The sequence below is a fragment of the Nycticebus coucang genome, chromosome X (genome assembly GCF_027406575.1).
Source record: "Nycticebus coucang isolate mNycCou1 chromosome X, mNycCou1.pri, whole genome shotgun sequence".
NCBI classification, from domain to species: Eukaryota; Metazoa; Chordata; class Mammalia; order Primates; family Lorisidae; genus Nycticebus; species Nycticebus coucang.
This window is the reverse complement of record NC_069804.1, coordinates 56,036,750-56,056,447: the sequence shown is the minus strand read 5'-3', so window position 1 is coordinate 56,056,447 and position 19,698 is coordinate 56,036,750. Positions and strand designations below refer to the sequence as shown.

Here is a 19,698-nt window from a genome sequence, read left to right as displayed (position 1 = left end):
ACTCATCATTACTGTCCCTTACACATTAAAGGATAATAAGAAAATACTATGAACAACTCTACACACACAAATTTGCTAATTTAGGTGAAATGAACCAATTACTTGAAAGACACTAAACTATCAAAACTTGCACAGGAGAAGTAGAAAATCTAAATAGCCTTATGTCATTATTATTGTTATTATTGGATCAAAAATTAATAACCTTCCTCAAAAGAAAGCACCAGGCCCAAACATTTAGGGAAGAAATAATACCAATTTTTCACAATCTTTTCCAGGAAATAATAGCTGAGGAACTTTTTCTATGAGGCCAACATACCCCATAGGAAAATCTAATAAAGACATTACAAGAAAAGAAAACTACAGACCAGTATTGCTCATGAACACAGATGTAAAAGTCCTCAAAAATGTCAGTAAATTGAGTCCAACAATGTATAAAAAGAATTTTACACCCCAACCAAGTGGAATTTATTCTGGGTATGCAAAGCTGGTTCAGCATTCCAAAATCCATGTAATCTACCATATCAATAGACTAAAGAATAAAAAGCATATATGATCATATCAATTGACCACAAAAGCAACATAATTCAACATCCATTCATGATTAAAACTCTCAGCAAACTAAAAGGGTATTTTCCTCAATTTAATAAAGAACATCTATGGAACGACCCTACAGCTAACATCACACTTAATAGCGAGAAAGTAGACTCTTCTTCCCTAAGATTAGGAATAAAACAAGAATGTCTTCTGTTTTCACTCATCTATTCAACAACTGAGCTAATTAGAACAGCAAAAGGAAATAAAAGGTATACAGATTAGAAAGGCATAAATAAAACTCTGTTTATTCACAGGTTACACAATTGTCTATGTAGAAAATCTCAAAGAATACTAAAGAAATCCTGAAAGAAGGGAAAAACAACCCAAACTTATAAAATAACAGTCCATTGCAGGATATAAGGTCAAGATACAAAATGTTGGGGCAGCGCCTGTGGCTCAAAGGGGTAGGGCACTGGTCCCATATGCCAGACGTGGAGGGTTCAAACCCAGCCCTGGCCAAAAACCACACACACAAAAAAAAGATACAAAAAGTCAATTGCTCTCTTTATACCAGTAATGAATTAGAATTGCAAATTTTAAAAAATACAATTTACAATAGCCTACCCCCAAATTAAACACTTAGATATAAATCTAAGAACACATACACAGTATCTATATGCAGAGAACTACAAAAACTGATGAAGTAAATCAAAGAAGATCTAGATAGGGGTGGCGCCTGGGGCTCAGTGAGTAGGGCGCCTGCCCCATATACTGAGAGTGGTGGTTTCGAACTGAGCCGGCCAAAATGCAACAACAGCAACAAAAAAAATAGCCGGGTGTTGTGGCAGGTGACTCGCCAAAGCCCAGGAGTTGGAGGTTGCTGTGAACTGTGACACCATAGCACACAGCACTCTACCGAGGGCAACAAAGTGAAACTATGTCTCTAAAAAAAAAGATCTAGATAAATGTTCTATGTTCATGGAATGAAAAACTCAATAGTGTTAAACTGTCAATTCTTCCCAACTTGATCAACAAATTAAACACAATCCCAATCAAGACCCAAGGAAGTTATTTCACAAGTACAATAAACTGACTCTAAAGCAGCAGTTCTCAACCTGTGGGTTGCAACCCACAGGAACTGTATTAAAGGGTCACGGTATTAGGAAGGTTGAAAACCACTGCTCTAAAGCTTCTGTGAAAAAGCAAAATATCTAGAAGAGCCAATACCTTACTAAAAATGAATAAAGTTGGAGCACTCACACTGCCTGATTTCAAGATTTACTATAAATCTATAATAATCAAGACAACATATTATGAAAAGATGCATAGATCAGGGGCACAGAATAGACAGCCCAGAAATAGACCCACACAAATATAGTCAAATAGTGTTTGATGAAGGTACAATGGCAATTCAGTAGACAAAGGACAGTGTTTTCAAAAACCAGTGCTGCAATGATTAAGCATTACATATGTAAAAATGTGAACCTATACAAAGGCCTTATACTTATCACAAAAATTAACCCCAAATGGATCACTGACCTAAATGTAAAATACAAAACTGTTAAACTTCTAGAAGATAACATAGGAGAAACTCTACATAATCTTGGGTTTGGTGGTGACTTTCTAGATCCAGGAAAGAAAAAAAAAAATCACTAAATTGGATTTCAATAAAATTAAAAATTTCTGTCTAAGAAACAAGTGGCATCCTTGATAGGACATTTAGGTAAACTTCTGAATAAAGTATATACTTTACCTAATAAATAAAAATAATTGGTGGAAAGATTAGAGGCTACCAGTTCTAAAATCTGACCATTTTCCTATTAAGTTACTTTAAGGAAGCCAAAGCCAGTGGACATCATCATAGGTCTCATTTTAAAGATTCAGCATATAAAACTAGTAGGGTTTATGCCCCACAGGGATTTTGATATGAGCTACTTTTTTTCCAAGTTCAAAAAGCAGCAATATTGATTGCCATTCTCCTAGGCCAAGTGTTTGGGAAATTAGTGAATTATGAGAATGATAGAATCCAAAATACCTTTTCCTCCCTATGCAACCCACACAGTTGCTCTAGTCTAGTGGTTCTCAACCTTCCTAATGCCACGGTTGGTGACCCCCAACCATAAAATTATTTTTGTTGCTACTTCATAACTGTAATTTTGCTACTGTTATGAATCGTAATGTAAATATCTGATATGCAGAATGTATTTAGGCAACCTCTGTGAAAGGGTCGTTAGACCCCCAAAGGGGTCTCAACCCACAGGTTGAGAACCACTGCTCTATTCAGACAGGTTGGAGAAGGCCTAACTGAGGTGATGATGGTAGACTTCTCTATGAGCTGAAGCCCAAAGATATGCTCCTTATTTTCAGTTTCTCTCTGGAAAAAAATTACAATTTTTTTTATGGTGGGCAGAATAAACAAAATTGTTTCACAATTTATTTTGTGGATTTCAAGTACTGTCATGCTTTTCATTCTACTACATTTGACTATTAAAATTTTTTTCTTCTCTGAGATTTAGAAAGGTTGAGACTCAACATGTGGTAATGGGGGAACACAACCTACCCTATAATATGCTTAGGCTTTGAAATCATCCCTAACTGTTTTCTATTTTATTCTCCATGTCTAATTGGTCCTATCAATTCCCCTTCTGAAATTTCTCCAGAATTTATTCCCTCCTCTCTAGTCTTACTGTCTTCTTTCAGGTCTTTTGATTATTTGCCTAGATTAAAAAAAAAAAAAAAAAGCCAATTTCCTGGTCTCCCAAGAATCCAACCTGTACTTCTCAATCCACCTTCCACAGTGTAAAAACTTCTCTAAAATTCATATCTGATCAAATCATTCCTATGCTTTAAAATCATTTGACAGTGTCTTGGTTACAAACAAGATTAGGTCCAAAAGCATATATAATCTGGACCCCACCTAGATTCCTAACTAAATATCATCCCTTGCAGTCCTCCCACCTGCTCCAGCTGCCACCACTGTCCTTATCCCAGAAGCATTATGCCTCAGACAGGCAGGCACTATTTCTTGAATATAAAAGGCTCTCTCGTGCTTCTGTGTCTTTATCGGTGCTGCTCTTTCTACCAGGAATGTCTCCTCATTTTGACAGGGAGTAGCAAAGAATGCTAGTTAGAATGACAAGGAGGTGAGGGAAAGAAGGAAATCAAAGAGCATTATTAAAATAGCACCACACTGGGATGATTGATATCTGGATGTTCCTTAACTATAGAGTGAATAAATGAATGCGTTTCTGACCTGAGGTCCAGGCTGCAGAGGCAGGCAAGTGAGAACAGATAGACTACAAGAACAGCTCTGAATGTTTTCCTGTTATTCAAGTGCTTTTCCTATTTTCCTCCCCCACTTCTTTCAGATTGCCATGTTTACATTTCTTCTAATTTACAAACTACTATAACACTACCTTAGATGTATTTAACCATGCTATGCATAATTTATTTGTTCATTCCTCATAAATCAAGCCCTCTAGCCATCTGGAAAACAAGAACCACTTTTACTGCCTTTCAAGCCCCTTCTAACTAATCTTTTTAGTACTTATTATTGTGCTTGGTACAAAAGGTAGTATTTTATGTATAGTTTCACCATCAAATATTAATGACTCTGTAACCTATTTTCTGTTATTGCTGTCTTTATTAGGAAATCTCATGTGAACACATTAAATAAAATAAGAACAATTAGAAACCAAAGCAAGAAAATTGTCACTACTATAATGCAGTATGTAAGTGTAGTAAGTAGACTGATTTTCATGTGTGGCTCATGGAAAGTAACCTCATTATTTTATGATCAGACCTTATAAACCATAAACAATAATTCTTCTGTAAAGGCTAGTGAAAGTGGTGAAGGAATACTCATGCAAAAACACATTCTATAATCACAGTCAATGTCAAAAATCTTGTTCTGCCTCAGTTTTCTAGTCTATAAAAGGTAATAATCAATAGTCACTTACTCTAATCATTTACTGAGAGCAACATGAACACACAAAAACTACTCTGAGCTTACAGATGACATATAAGACCATTTTCTATTAGAAGCAATAATGATAACTAATAGCTATGGTTTAGCCAAAAGGCTTAAGTAGCCAGTTTAAGCTATTGATTCTTTAACTGATCACTCCACTAGAGCCAATGATCCTAGTACTTATTAGAATGGGTAATTAGGTAATCTGTATATTTTTTCATTTATTGTCTTCCCCAACAATATCTGAGTTCCAAGTCAATGTTTGTCTTAATCCTATCACCATATCCTCAGTCCCTACAATAGTACCTGGTGCATAGTCCCAGTGCTCAGAAACTATTTGTTAAATGAATAGATGAAGGAGTTTTATCCTCACAGCAACAGTATGGTTAATTCAAACTCAGCATGACATTGAAGGCCCCAACTCACCTATTTGGACTTATATTCTACCTTTTTATACCTGTGTATACTAGGGCTGCTGATACCTTTGTTACCAAAAAACCTATCATTCAAGATCTTACTACACTATACATTTTCTGTGAAATCTTCTTCAGTCCTTCACACACACACATAGAGAGTGAGAAAGAAAACACCTCCTCTGCTAAGTTCCTATAAGAGCTATAACATTTAAGCACTTAACTCTATGCCAGGTATAGTTATAAGCACTTTATATGTATTATCTAAATCCTGAAAACAACTCTAAGAGGCAGGTGCTATGTTAAGTACTGAGGTTAGAATTCAAATTCATGAAGGTAGAGAAAGTATCTTAAAGCCATGCTAATTCCAAGAACCTAGCAAAAGTGTCTATAGTGTCATATGACTTTAATATAAATTTGCTAAATAATGAATTCCTTATCCTCTGACTTTACTTTGAGAATGGCAATCCTAGTCAGTTAAAGAACCAGAGAGTAATCTTTAAATAATTATATAAATTTAATCTTAAAGTGATACAGTCCTTTCTAAGTACAAAAAGAATGCTACTCAGAAGTCATAAAGGAATGCATTTCTTTCTTTCTTTCTTTTTTTTTTTTTTTTTTTTTGAGACAGAGTCTCACTTTGTTGCCCCCGGTAGAGTGCCGTAGTGTCATAGCTCACAGCAACCTCAAACTCTTAGGCTTAAGCAATTCTCTTGCCTCAGCCTCCCAAGTAGCTGGGACTACAGGCGCCCACCACAGTGCCCGGCTATTTTTAGAGACAGGGTCTTGCTCTGGCTCAACCTGGTCTCAAACTCATGAGCTCAGGCAATCCACCAGCCTCCGCCTCCCAGAGTGCTATGATGACATGTGTAAGCTACCACGCCCAGCCAAGGAATGCATTTCTGACCATGAAGTCCAGCCTGAGAAAGAGTGAGACCCCATCTCTACTAAAAAGAGAAAAATTAGTTAGGTGTGGTATCAGGCTTCGCAGGAGGCTGAGGCATGACGATCACTTAAACCCAGGAATTTAAGGTTGCTGTGAGGTATGCTAAAGCCACAGCACTCTAGCCTAGGCAACAGAGTGAGACTCTGTCTCAAAAATAAATAAATACATACATATATACTAGATAAAATACACTATGATATAACCATGTCATAAAATTGTACACAGATACAATGTAATGTCATAAATTTGTACGCAGATACAACGCAGAATGATGTAACTGGGTAACCAAATAACAAATGAGGGGAATTTTCATTTTACATATGTATTCTAATTAATAAAAAATCTAATTATAAAAAGGGGGAAAGGATTTGAACACATATTCATCACAGAGGATAGAAGGCTGGCAAATAAGCACATGAAACAACGTTCAACATCATTAGCCATTAAGGAAATTCAATTGAAACTGTGATGAGATAACACTACAAATTTATTACGATGGCCTAAATAAAATTACTGAAAATGCCAAGAGCTGTTGAAGATGTAGAATAAGTGGGACTCTCATACATAACTAGTTCAGATGCAAAATGGTACAGGCGCTTTGGAAAATGGTTTGACAATTTCATATAAAGTTAAACACACGTTTACCATATAATCAAGTGATCCTGTTCCTGGGTATACTATTTAGCAAGAAAAAGGAATAAACAACTTGGATAAATCCCCAAGGCGTTAGGCTGAATGAAAGTTGTTGGTCTCAAAATGTGAAAAGAAAAAATTATAGGGACAGAGAAAAGATCAGTGGTACCAGGGGTTAAGAAGGAGGGAAGTCTGACTGCTAAGGGGTAGGAGGAGGGAATTCTTTGGGGGATAGAACTGTTCTATATCCTGTCAGTGGTGGTGGCTACAGGAATCTAGGTATGTATTAAAACTTACAGACTAGTGTGCCAGAAAATAAATGAATTTTACTGTGCATAAATTAATCTTTTAAAAGATAAATTGTTATCATCAGTAATGATACCTTCTACTTCTCGGTCTAATGGAGGAACATCATCTCTCATGGAGAAATCCATAGCTGTCCCTGGAATGTCCATCAAGTCCTCATCACTGGAGCTACTCCGGAAGCTACTAAAACTCCCCTGCGGAAAGCCTCTGTTATCCATGGTTCCTGTGCAGAAAGAAAATACCAGGCTTACAATAATAACCTCCAAGCCCCTTATCATTTTTTTCTTTTTCATTGTAATATACTAACATTAGCTTCAGGACCATTTGAACCATTTTAAAGTATAGAATTCAGTAGCACCTGAGTACATTTACAATGTGCAACCATCACCACTATCCATTTCCAGAACTCTTCATCATCCCAAACAGAAACTCTGTACCCAGCAAACAGTAACTCCCCATCCCCCAGCCACTGGTAATCTCTATTATACTATTATACTTTTTGTCTCTATAGATTTGCTGATTCTGGATATTGCATATCAATGGAATTGCAAAATATGTGATCTTTTGCATTTAGTTTCTTTTGCCTTAACATAATGTTTTCTTTTCTTTTTTTTTTTTTTTTTTGTAGAGACAGAGTCTCACTTTATGGCCCTCGGTAGAGTGCCATGGCATCACACAGCTCACAGCAACCTCCAACTCCTGGGCTTAAGTGATTCTCTTGCCTCAGCCTCCCGAGTAGCTGGGACTACAGGCGCCCACAACAACACCCGGCTATTTTTTTCTTTTTTTGGTTGCAGTTCAGCCGGGGCAGGGTTTGAACCCTCCACCCTCGGTATATGGGGCCAGCGCCTTACCAACTGAGCCACAGGCGCCTCCCTTTAACATAATGTTTTCAACATTCATCCATGTTACAGCATAGATCAGCACTTCATTGATTTTAATGGCTAAATAATATTCCATTATGTAGATAGACCAAATTTTGTCTATACATTCATCAGCTCATGGACACTTACACAGTTTTCACTTTTGGGGTCGCCACTTAAGTCTTTCCTACTCTTGCTTTGGCAATACAGACATGCAAACTATTTAATAGTTTCTAGATGAAAGGTACTTCTGCCTTTCCCGTGTAGTTGATAGAAGTTTACTGAGAACCATTCAAATGAGCATAAAGCCAAATGAGGACATGTATAATGGAGTCACAAATAATCAACTGACATAAAAACTAGACATTTTTAATCTGTCATGGTTTTTTAAGAGAAAAAAACCTAGAAATCAGAATTGACAAATGTACATTTGGGAACGGAAAAAAAACATTATCTTAATGCTCTGACTTTCCCTGTGCTCCTAATACAACATGCCTGTGCAGAAATACTGCATGATTGACACAGGGGAAAATGGAGTATACTGTGCCATTCAATCCTGTTCTCAATAACTTAATATCAAAGATAAACATTTTATACATCTTAAATGTAAATCTTCGGATAAGAAATTTTAGTCAAACAGTATACTGATAAAAAATAGCATATGGCCAATTTAACTTTATGAAGCCCTGCCACCCTTTTTAATGAAACCTTAGTCAAAAATCATAACCAGCAAAGTTCTATTATATTAGACAAATATTATTCCTGTTGCAGATTCCAACTCTTTTTTTTTTTTTTCCCCTGAGACAGAGTCTCACTCTGTCACCCTGGGTAGAGTGCTTTGTGTCCTCAAACTCCTGGGATCAAGTGATCTTCTTGCCTCAGCCTAGTGAGTAGCTAGGACTATAGGTGTCTGCCACCATGCTCAACTAGTTTTTTTTTTTTTTTAATTCTAATTTTAGTAGAGATGGGGTCTCAGTCTTGCTCAGGCTGGTCTTGAACTCCTGAGCTTGAACAATCTGCCCACCTTGGCCTCCCAGAGTCCTAGGATTATAGGTGTGAGCCACCATACCCAGCCAGATTCCAACTCAAGTAAGAAACTTCTTATTCTAGGTTTTCAGAATTAAGTGGGATGAATGTGGTAAAAAAAAAAAAAATAGGATAAATTAAGTAATAGAATCCATAAATTAGAATCAGAATCGATAAATATGTTAAACATTGGGCATAAAGGAGAAAGAGCCAAGATTTACCAGGTACTTACTAATTTCCAGGCACTGAGCTATGTGCTTAAATTCTTCTATTTAATTTTTCCAACATTCCTATGCTATGGCATTATCACTTCTAGTGAAGATGAGGAAACTGAAGCTCAGAGAGGCTAAGTAACTTGCCCAGTTAGTATTTTTAAAAAAGAATTAACCTCCCAGTCATGTGCTCTATTTCACAATACTTCACGTGTGATAAAGAGATCAGCCTGACTGAAGTGTGAATGACATTGATGAACCCCTACTATGTATGAATCATTGTGGGATAGTGGGACAGATAGAAAAATGATGCAGAATAGGCCAGATGAGATGAACAGCAGGTGGCAAACATTTGTATAATGTATATATGTATCAAAATATAACACTGTACCGCATAAGTGTAATTATTATGAGTCAATTAAAATGGAAGTATGGAGAAACCTCAAAGCACTCAAGCTAGACCTCCCATTTGATCCTGCAATCCCATTACTGGGTATCTACCCAGAAGGAAAAAAATCCTTTTATCATAAGGACACTTGTACTAGACTGTTTACTGCAGCTCAATTTGCAATCGCCAAAATGTGGAAACAGCCTAAATGCCCACCAACCCAGGAATGGATTAACAAGCTGTGGTATATGTATACCATGGAATACTATTCAGCCATTAAAAAAAATGGAGACTTTACATCCTTCGTATTAACCTGGATGGACGTGGAAGACATTATTCTTAGTAAAGCATCACAAGAATGGAGAAGCATGAATCCTATGTACTCAATCTTGATATGAGGACAATTAATGACAATTAAGGTTATGGGGGGGAAGCAGAAAGAGGGAAGGAGGGAGGGGGTGGGGCCTTGGTGTGTGTCACACTTTATGGGGGCAAGACATGATTGCAAGAGGGACTTTACCTAACAATTGCAATCAGTGTAACCTGGCTTATTGTACCCTCAATGAATCCCCAACAATAATAAATAAATATAAAAATGCATTCTAAATAGTTTTCTTTATTTTTTATTTAATTATTTATTTATTTTTTTAAGAGACAGAGTCTCAATTTATCACCCTCAGTAGAGTGCCGTGACATCACACCTCACAGCAACCTGCAACTTCTGGGCTTAGGTGATTTCTCTTGCCTCAGCCTCCGCAGTAGCTGGGACCACAGGTGCCCACCATAACGCCCGACTTAAATAGTTTTCTTTAACGTGTACAAATAGCTTAAATCTATGCAGATGTGAACTAAATACCAGAACCTCTATAAGTTGACCACCCAACAGACTGTAACAAACTGCTCAACACACAGAGGTGGTCAACATAAGGAACTAGGCTTACTATATTGATATATGTGGTACATGCCTGGTCTATGAAAATTAGGTCAACTTAAGGTGGTGGTCAATGCAGGGAGGTGGTCAACTATGCAGGTTACTGTAATAGGTTTCACTGGAACATTACCATGTTTACCTGATGATATATGGTCAGGGAGGGAAGGGGACAAATTTACTTCAAGTACTAACAATGTATAAAATTATTGATCATAAAACCATTTCCTGAGCTACAAAAACTAACCTTGCTGTGCAGACCAAATGGGTGCTGGGATACTATGAAGTCATGTTTTACAGCCTTAGCTGAGATCCCGTGCTGATTACCACTCCATCCTTGCTGGACTTTTTCCTCTTTTCTATCCTATTTCTTTCATACCCTTTCTTCTGAGAGCATTCCTTCAACAATGCACTTATACAAAATTCCGTGTCTCAGCTTCTGCTTCTAGGAAACTGGAACTAACACAAGATGATAGCAGGTTCTTCCTATTACTAACAACACATAGGAAATCTTGACTCTCTGTGTCTTCCCTCTTATCATCCAGGAGAAGTATCTTTACTCTTTAAGAAAAAAAAATTATGATAAACAGTCTAGTACAAGTGTCTTTAAAATAAAAGGTTTTTTTTTTTTTTTTTCCCTTCTGGATAAATGCCCAGTAATGGAACTGCAGGATTGAATAGGAGGTCTAGGTTGAGTTCTCTAAGGTTTCTCCATACTTCCTTCTGAAAAGGTTGTATTAGTTTGCAGTCCCACCAGCAGTGTAAAAAGTGTTGCTTTCTCTCCACATCCGCGCCAGCATCTGCAGTTTTGAGATTTTGTGATATGGGCCATTCTCACTGGGGTTAGATGATATCTCAGGGTGATTTTAATTTGCATTTCTCTAATAATTAGGGATGCTGAGCATTTTTTCATGTGTTTGCTAGCCATTCATCTGTCTTCTTTAAGAGAAGGTTCTGTTCATCTCTCTTTCCCATTGATGTATGGGATTGTTTATCGCAGCTCAATTTATAATCGCTAAAATGTGGAAATAGCCTAAATGCCCCTCAACCCAGGAATGGATGGCAAGCTATGGTATATGTATACCATGGAATACTATTCAGCCATTAAAAAAATGGAGATTTTGCAGCATATATATTAACCTGGATGGAAGTGGAACACATTATTCTTAGTGAAGCATCACAGGAATGGAGAAGCATGAATCCTATGTATTCAACTTTAATACGAGGACAATTAATGACATGGTGGGCCATGGGGGAAGTGGACAGCAGAGAGAGAGAGAAGGAGGGAGGGGATGAGGGAAAGGAAAAGGAGGAAAAAAAGAAAAGAAAATAGTGACTAATTATCACATAAATTGGATTTAATTTTGACCAAAGTACATTACTTGAACATTAATTTTTAATTCAACTTGTCAAGATGTTGTTTAGGATATTGCATCCTCATTTATAAGTGAAATATGTTTGTAATTTCCCTTTATAATATTTTTTTCCAATTTTAGTATCAGGTGTATCCAGATGAAGAGGAATGATTTTGAAGTATTTCTTCTTTTTCTATTGTCTATAAGATTTGGCATGATCTGTTCTTTGAAATTATCTTTTATTTTTATTTATAAATATTAGTTGTCTATTTTTTGATACTTTGGAAGAAATAATAATAAGTTAACTGATGATTCCATACTGAACCTCAGAGTCAAAGCATTCTATGATAGATATACTCTTATCTGACAATGTGAATGTTACTTTTTTTGCATTATTATTATTGCTCAACATTTCGTTGCAGCAATCATGTGATTTCTTTTCTGAATGTATTTATCTTTGTTCGTTCTTTACAAGGTTTCTGTTTCTAGTCCTTATCTTAAACATTGTTACTGTTATTAAATTTTAAACCTTTTTAATTTTGTCAAGGCAAAAAGCGGAAACCCAATAAACACATGTATATGAATAGAGAAAACAAAAAAAAAATTTGATTCTGTGCTGATGTTGGTCAAATTGTTAAGAGTGCATCCAAAAGCATGTTTACACCTGCGGTGCATCTTACAAGGGTATATGTGAATCCTAGTAAATGTGGAATATAAAGGTCTTAGCAAAATAACTAAGAAAATGCTACAAAAGCTATGTTAACTAATGTGATGAAAATGTGTCAAACGATCTATGAACCAAGTGTATGGTGCCCCACGATCATACTAATGTACACAGCTATGGTTTTATAAAAATAAATATAAAAAAATAAAATCAATACATAACACACACAAAAAAAAGCATGTTTAAATTCAACTTTTGGGTTCATGCTAGCTCCTATAAGTTCATTTCCTTTGTAATGCTGAAAATCTTTTGTCTGCTTTACAAATAACTATACCCCATAGTGAACGTTGCAACATTTGACAAGTACAAGACCAGAAAATGTTGTTGGATAGTATTCAAATAACTTAACATTTTCATCTCCTTAACAGCATTACATAGAATCACATGACAAAGCTGCCAACTTAACGGCTTATTTCACTTCTAAAGCTTGTCATTTCTTGGAACACCACTCAAAAGCTTTGTATAAAGTATACTATGCATATAAACTTATTAGTATTTATCTTATTTGCAAGAATGACTCAGTGTTATCAGAAGACATGGCCAAGTTACACAAGTAACATGCAACAGCTACAACTAAGGCTAACTGATTAAATTGTGACTTTTTTATAAGCCCCTGGATCCCTTCCTAGAAATTTTGACCTTAATGTTTGACTCTATAGTTTCTGCTCTTGCTTTGAACCTGATATCAGTGGATTCCTTCACACTGGTAACATTTCTATGTTGATTGCTAATTTTCTCCCACTTTTCTAATTTCTCAACTGATATTGGAGGGAAATTCCAAATCTGGGAAAACATAAACTCCCTGAGAAGGGACAGAAGTAATACTCACATGAAACTGCTACCTGAAACACAAATCCTTCTCGAGATTCATAATGTTGACACTCTTGAAGATTATAGGCCAGTTATTTTGTAGACAATATCTCAATTTTGGTTTTTCTGATGTTTCCTCATGAACAGACTTAGATTCATGCAATTTTGGCAGGAAAATCAGATAAGTGTTATGCTGTATTCTAATTGCATCCTGTCAGAGGGCACATGCTTTTCATTTGTCCCATTAATGATGATATTTGATTACTTGATAAAAGTGATGTCTTCCAGGCCTTTCCATTGTTAATATATTGTCTCTTTGTAACAGTGATTATTTTGTGATGAGGTACTTTGACACTAAGTAAATAAACTATTTCTTATAAAGCATTTCATTTATTCAATCTTTCATTTACTTATATATATATATGTTATTCCTATTTTATTCAATCGGTTATAATCCATTGCTATCATTATTTTCATGTTCAAAATTTCCAAAATTTGGCCAGTGGGAAACTCTTCAAGCTGGTTTCCATACATTTTTAACATTTCCCCACAATGCTTTGAGAATTTCCTTAATTTTTTTTTAAGTGTGGTTCTTTATCTTCCCCCTTTATTTATTTATTTATTTTTTTATATTTATTTATTTTTATTAAACCATAGCTGTGTACATTCGTATGATCATGGGGCACCATACACTTGGTTCATAGATCGTTTGACACATTTTCATCACATTAGTTAACAAAGCTTTTGTAGCATTTTCTTAGTTATTTTGCTAAGACCTTTACATTCCACATTTACTAGGATTCACATATACCCTTGTAAGATGCACTGCAGGTGTAAGACAGGGGCACGGCCTTCAGACATATGAAAAAATGCTCATCATCTTTAATCATCAGAGAAATGCAAATCAAAACTACTTTGAGATATCATCTAACTCCAGTGAGACTAGCCTATATCACAAAATCCCAAGACCAGAGATGTTGGCGTGGATGTGGAGAAAAGGGAACACTTTTGCACTGCTGGTGGGAATGCAAATTAATACATTCCTTTTGGAAAGAGATATGGAGAACACTTAAAGATCTAAAAATAGATCTGCCATTCAATCCTGTAATCCCCCTACTGGGCATATACCCAGAAGACCAAAAATCACACCATAACAAAGATATTTGTATCAGAATATTTATTGCAGCCCTATTCATAATTGCTAAGTCATGGAAAAAGCCCAAGTGCCCATCAATCCACGAATGGATTAATAAATTGTGGTATATGTACACCATGGAATATTATGCAGCCTTAAAGAAAGATGGAGACTTTACCTCTTTCATGTTTACATGGATGGAGCTGGAACATATTCTTCTTAGTAAAGTGTCTCAAGAATGGAAGAAAAAGTACCCAATGTACTCACCCTTATTATGAAACTAATGTAGGACCTTCACATGAAAGCTATAACCCAGTTACAACCTAAGAATAGGGAGAAAGGGGATTAATGGAATTTCCTTAATTTTTGTTATAAAAGTCATTCTGGACTTGTCTTATACTTTCATGTTCCATCCTTGAAATCAGCCATTTCTTCAAGTTACCCTCAGTCTCCTTTAGTTGGGAATGGTAAAGAAAGCATGCTCATTGACATTGAGGTGTTGCTGCTCCCAAGCTTGCTCAGTGGACATAGGTAGGGAACACGTGCACACACACACATAAACACACATATTTTCATATATATTTTCTTTTTTGTTGTTGTTGGGGATTCATTGAGGATACACAGAACCATGTTGTGGTTGACTGCATTTGTTAGATGAGGACCCTCTTATAATTGTGTCCCACCCCCAAAAGGTGTACCACACCTCCCTCTTCACCCCCTCCCTCTTTCCCTTTCTCAGCTCTCCCCATCCCCTACCCCCCACTGTGTACTAGGACATTAATTGTCCTTATATTAGAATTCAGTACATAGGATTCTTGCTTCTCCATTCTTGTGATGCTTTACTAAAAATAATGTGTTCTACATCTATCCAGGTTAATACAAAAGATGTAAAGTCTCCATCTTTTTTAGTGGCTGAATAGTATTCCATGGTATACATATACCACAGCTTGTTAATCCATTCCTGGGTTGGTAGACATTTAGGCTGTTTCCACATTTTGGCAATTATAATTTGAGCTGTGATAAACAGTCTAGTGCAAGTGTCCCTGTGGTAAAGGCATTTTTTTTCTTCTGGGTAGATGCCTAGTAATGGGATTGTAGGATCAAATGGGATGTCTAGCTTGAGTTCTTTGAGAGTTCTCCATACTTCCTTCCAAAATGGCTGTATTAGTTTACAGTCCCAACAGCAGTGTAAAAATGTTCCCTTCTCTCTACATCCATGCCAACATCTGTAGTTTTGAGACTTCGTCATGTGGGCCATTCTCACTGGGGTTAGATGATATCTTGGGGTGGTTTTGATATGCATTTCTCTAATAATTAGGGATGCTGAGCATTTTTTCATATGTTTGTTAGCCATTCATCTGTCGTCTTCTTTTTTTTATTTTTACATAAACATGTGTTTATTAGGTTTCCATTTTTTTGCCTTCACAAAATTAAAAGGCTTAAAATTTAATAACAATAAGAATGTTTAAGATAAGGACTAGAAACAAAAACCTTGTAAAGAATGAATGAACATAAATACATTCAGAAAAGGAATCAGACAATCGCTACTTCAAAATATTAAGCAATAATAATAATAATAAAAATGCAAAGAAAGTAACATTCACATTGTCAAGTAAGAGTATGTCTATTATAGAATGCTTTGACTCTGAGATTCAGTATGGAGTCATCAGTTAACTTCTTCTTATTATTTTTTTTTAAGTCTCAAAAAATAGACAATTAATACTTATAAGTAAAAGTAAAAGATAATTTTGAAAAACAGGTCATGCCAAATCTTATAGACAATAGAAAAAGAAGAAATACTTCAAAATCATTCTACTTGATCTGGGTACACCTGATATTAAAATTGGAGAAATATATTCTTATAAAGGGGAAATTACAAACATATATCACTTATAAATGAGGATGCAATATCCTAAATAACATATTAATAAGTTGACTTAAAAATTAATGTTTAAGGGCGGTGCCTGTGGCTCAGTCGGTAAGGCGCCGGCCCCATATACCGAGGGTGGCGGGTTCAAACCCGGCCCTGGCCAAACTGCAACAAAAAAATAGCCGGGTGTTGTGGTGGGCACCTGTAATCCCAGCTACTTGGGAGGCTGAGGCAAGAGAATGACTTAGGCCCAGGAGTTGGAGGTTGCTGTGAGCTGTGTGATGCCATGGCACTCTACCGAGGGCCATAAAGTGAAACTCTGTCTCTACAAAAAAAAAAATTAATGTTTAAGTAATGTACTTTGGTCAAAATTAAATCCTCATCTGTCTTCTTTAGAGAAGGTTCTATTCATCTCTCTTGCCCAATGGTATAAGGGATTGTTGGCTTTTTTATGTTTATTAATTTGAGTTCTCTATAGATCCTAGTTATCAAGCTTTTGTCTGATTCAAAATATGCAAATATCCTTTCCCAAATATCCTATCCCAAATGTGTAGGTTGTCTATTTGCTTTGGTTGTTGTCACCTTAGCTGTACAGAAGCTTTTCAGTTTAATTAAGTCCCATTTGTTTATTTTTGTTGTTGTCGTAATTGCCACAGAAGTCTTCCTCATAAAGTCCTTCCCCAGGCCGATAGCTTCCAGTGTTTTCCCCATACTTTCTTTGAGGATTTTCATTGTTTCATACCTTAGATTTAGGTCTTTTATCCATCTTGAATCAATTTTTGTGAGTGGAGAAAGGTGCGGGTCTAGTTTCAGTCTTTTACATGTGGATATCCAGTTCTCCCAGCACCATTTATTGAATGGGGATTCTTTCCCCAGTGTATGTTTTTGTTTGGTTTATTCATATATATTTTCTAATCTATCTACATACGTTGATAGCACATACAATTTTTAAATATGAATATTTACACATACATGTATATATAAAATCATAAGTTCTCACTGACACCTATTTCCAATCAACATGATGGGGTTTAATCTAGTTTTTACCCTTCCAATATTTGTACCTTTCTTCATTGACAATGACAAATCCAGATCCTACCCTGTTTCCCTGAAAATAAGACAGTGTCTTATTTTAAGTTGTGCTCCCAAATATGCACTAGGTCTTATTTTCAGGGGACGTCTTATCTTTCCTGTAAGTAGGTCTTATTTTCGGAGGATGTCTTATTTTCGGGGAAACAGGGTATTTCCCTTAATTTTTTTTACTCTCTTGAACATTCTCCTATATATAACCAATCTCTCATATACCCCCCCCCCAATTCGTTTCCCTGCACAGATGGTCTGCTCACACCTGTTGGGTTGACTCACAAAAGTAAGCCATTACCTCCCGTTGACGCCCTCTTTACCCTGCTTAGGCTCAGACCCTCACAGCAGGCTATATACCCACATGAACGTCCAGATGCCATCTTCAAAATGTTTAAGCTACAGTACCCCAAGCCAAGCTACCCTTCTAAGTGGATACCCTTCTCACCTCACTTGGGCTTTGACTACCTAGGTCAGGCCACCTAAGTTAGGGTAAAAATGTCCTCTTCAAATAAACAAAATAACTGTAAAGAAAATGGCCCCTCCACTTTGCTCTGGATCTTAGCTCCCACCTGACTTGAGATAACAGATGTTTCCTAGCCTTAATCTGATTTATTTTATCCTTTAAGTTAACCTACTATCTCTAGCTTTTATCAGTCTCTCAAATTCCAGTCCTGAATTTCCAAGAACTCTATTTGACACTTTTATTGCTACTTCAAACTCAACAGAAGGAAAATAAGAAAACAATGAAAATAATACTAACCTAAACACAAATAATAAAATCCAAATAAGACATGGCCCTAGCCCTCATCAACTTCCCTTTCTAAATGCAGGCAACATCAGAGTCAGTATTTATAGTTAATGTTTATCTAACTCTGGGATTTACTACATTTGACAAACCTACAAAAAGCACTCAACCTTGTGAGTAAGCACTCCAGGTTTCTAGAAATCTTAGCTGAAAATAAGCACTATCTTAGCTGAACTGAGGCTAACAGAGTAGCACAACTAAAGAGGTTTCCTTTCAGTATAAATTTATTAAATTCCTCTGAGTCCCATATGGTGACTAGTACTGAAAGAAAGCAAGAAAATTTGTAAAGTGATGAGGAATTCCCTTTCCTCTCTCCCTACTGTTATGTGTTTCATTCAGGAAGTGATTTAAAATACACAGTTCCAGCAACTCTACATTAGCTACACAAATCATAGGAATAAAGAGTATGGAGAGTCCAAAAGTAATTTATGTTTGGTTTTAGAATGTGTCTTGTAGTCATAGTTTTAGATGAGTGTACCTATTGTTCTGGGGATTCATTAAAACAAAATAATGACACTACAAGATGAAGACCCAACAAAGGAAAAGCTGGAAAACTTCTCAGTTTCCCCATAGAGACCTTACAAACTCCTTCCTATAACCCACTGACATAGAACAGTCTGAAAAATTGAGCTGCCTTATTTCAAACATTTCCTGGAGTAGCTATTTGGTTCACTGTTTGGGTTGTAAGTATCCCCTTAATAAAAAAAAAAAAAATAGAAAGGATCAAGAAAAGAAAATTAGAAAAAGCAATACATCAAACAAAATAGATGTTATGTATGCAATCAGTACACACAAAACTAAAAGTTGTATTTGTACACAGATAACACATTCTGATACTCTTTGGTATTATTTTCTAGATATAAGAATGTTCAAGATAAAAGGTTAGAAGAATATTTTCCAGCTCCATCCATGTAAACATGAAAGAGGTAAAGTCTCCATCTTTCTTTAAGGCTGCATAATATTTCATGGTGTACATATTCATCTTAGTATAGTATCTCAAGAATGGAAGAAAAAGTATCCAATGTACTCAGCCCTACTATGAAACTAATTTATGGCTTTCATATGAAAGCTATAACCCAGTTATAACCTAAGAATATGGGGAAGGGGGAAAGGGAGAGGAGGGAGGGGGGAGGATGGGCAGAGGGAGGGGGATTGGTGGGATTACACCTGTGGTGCATCTTACACGAGTACATGTGCAACTTAGTAAATGTAGAATATAATTGTCTTAACACAAAATTACTAAGAAAATGCCAGGAAGGCTACATTAACCAGTGTGATGAAAATGTGTCAAACTGTTTATAAAACCAGTGTATGGTGCCCCATGATCGCATTAATGTACACAGCTATGATTCAATATTAATAAAAAAAAAAAGAGAAAAGGTTGGAGCAGGAGAGGCTACATGTAGTGGTTCACATCTGTTATCTATCTCTACCAAAAAAAAAAAAAAGCCATCATAGTGGCATGTGCCTGTAGTCCCAGCTACTGGGGAAGCTGAGGCAGTAAAATTTTTTGAGCCTAAGAGTTTGAGGTGCTGTGAGCTGTGATGATGCCACTGTACTCTAGTTGGGTCAGCAGAGCAAGACTGTCTCAAAAAATAAAAAGGCAGGAGAATAATGAAGAAACAATTCAAAATTCCTTAGAATTAAGATTTGAACTCGTGTCTAGTTGAACTCCAAGCCTTGTGCTTTTTCCATAA

The 19,698-nt window shown here is 36.2% G+C and overlaps 1 protein-coding gene across 1 annotated transcript in view; it reads right to left on the bottom strand.

Moving 5' to 3' along the window:
- Window positions 1-19,698, bottom strand: part of CLCN5 (chloride voltage-gated channel 5) — a 205,421-nt gene that overhangs the window by 44,895 nt on the left and 140,828 nt on the right. Inside the window, exon 3 of the mRNA XM_053579964.1 lies at window positions 6,879-7,025. Coding sequence (XP_053435939.1) covers window positions 6,879-7,025 — 147 coding nt within the window. The remainder of the gene's footprint in view (window positions 1-6,878; window positions 7,026-19,698) is intronic.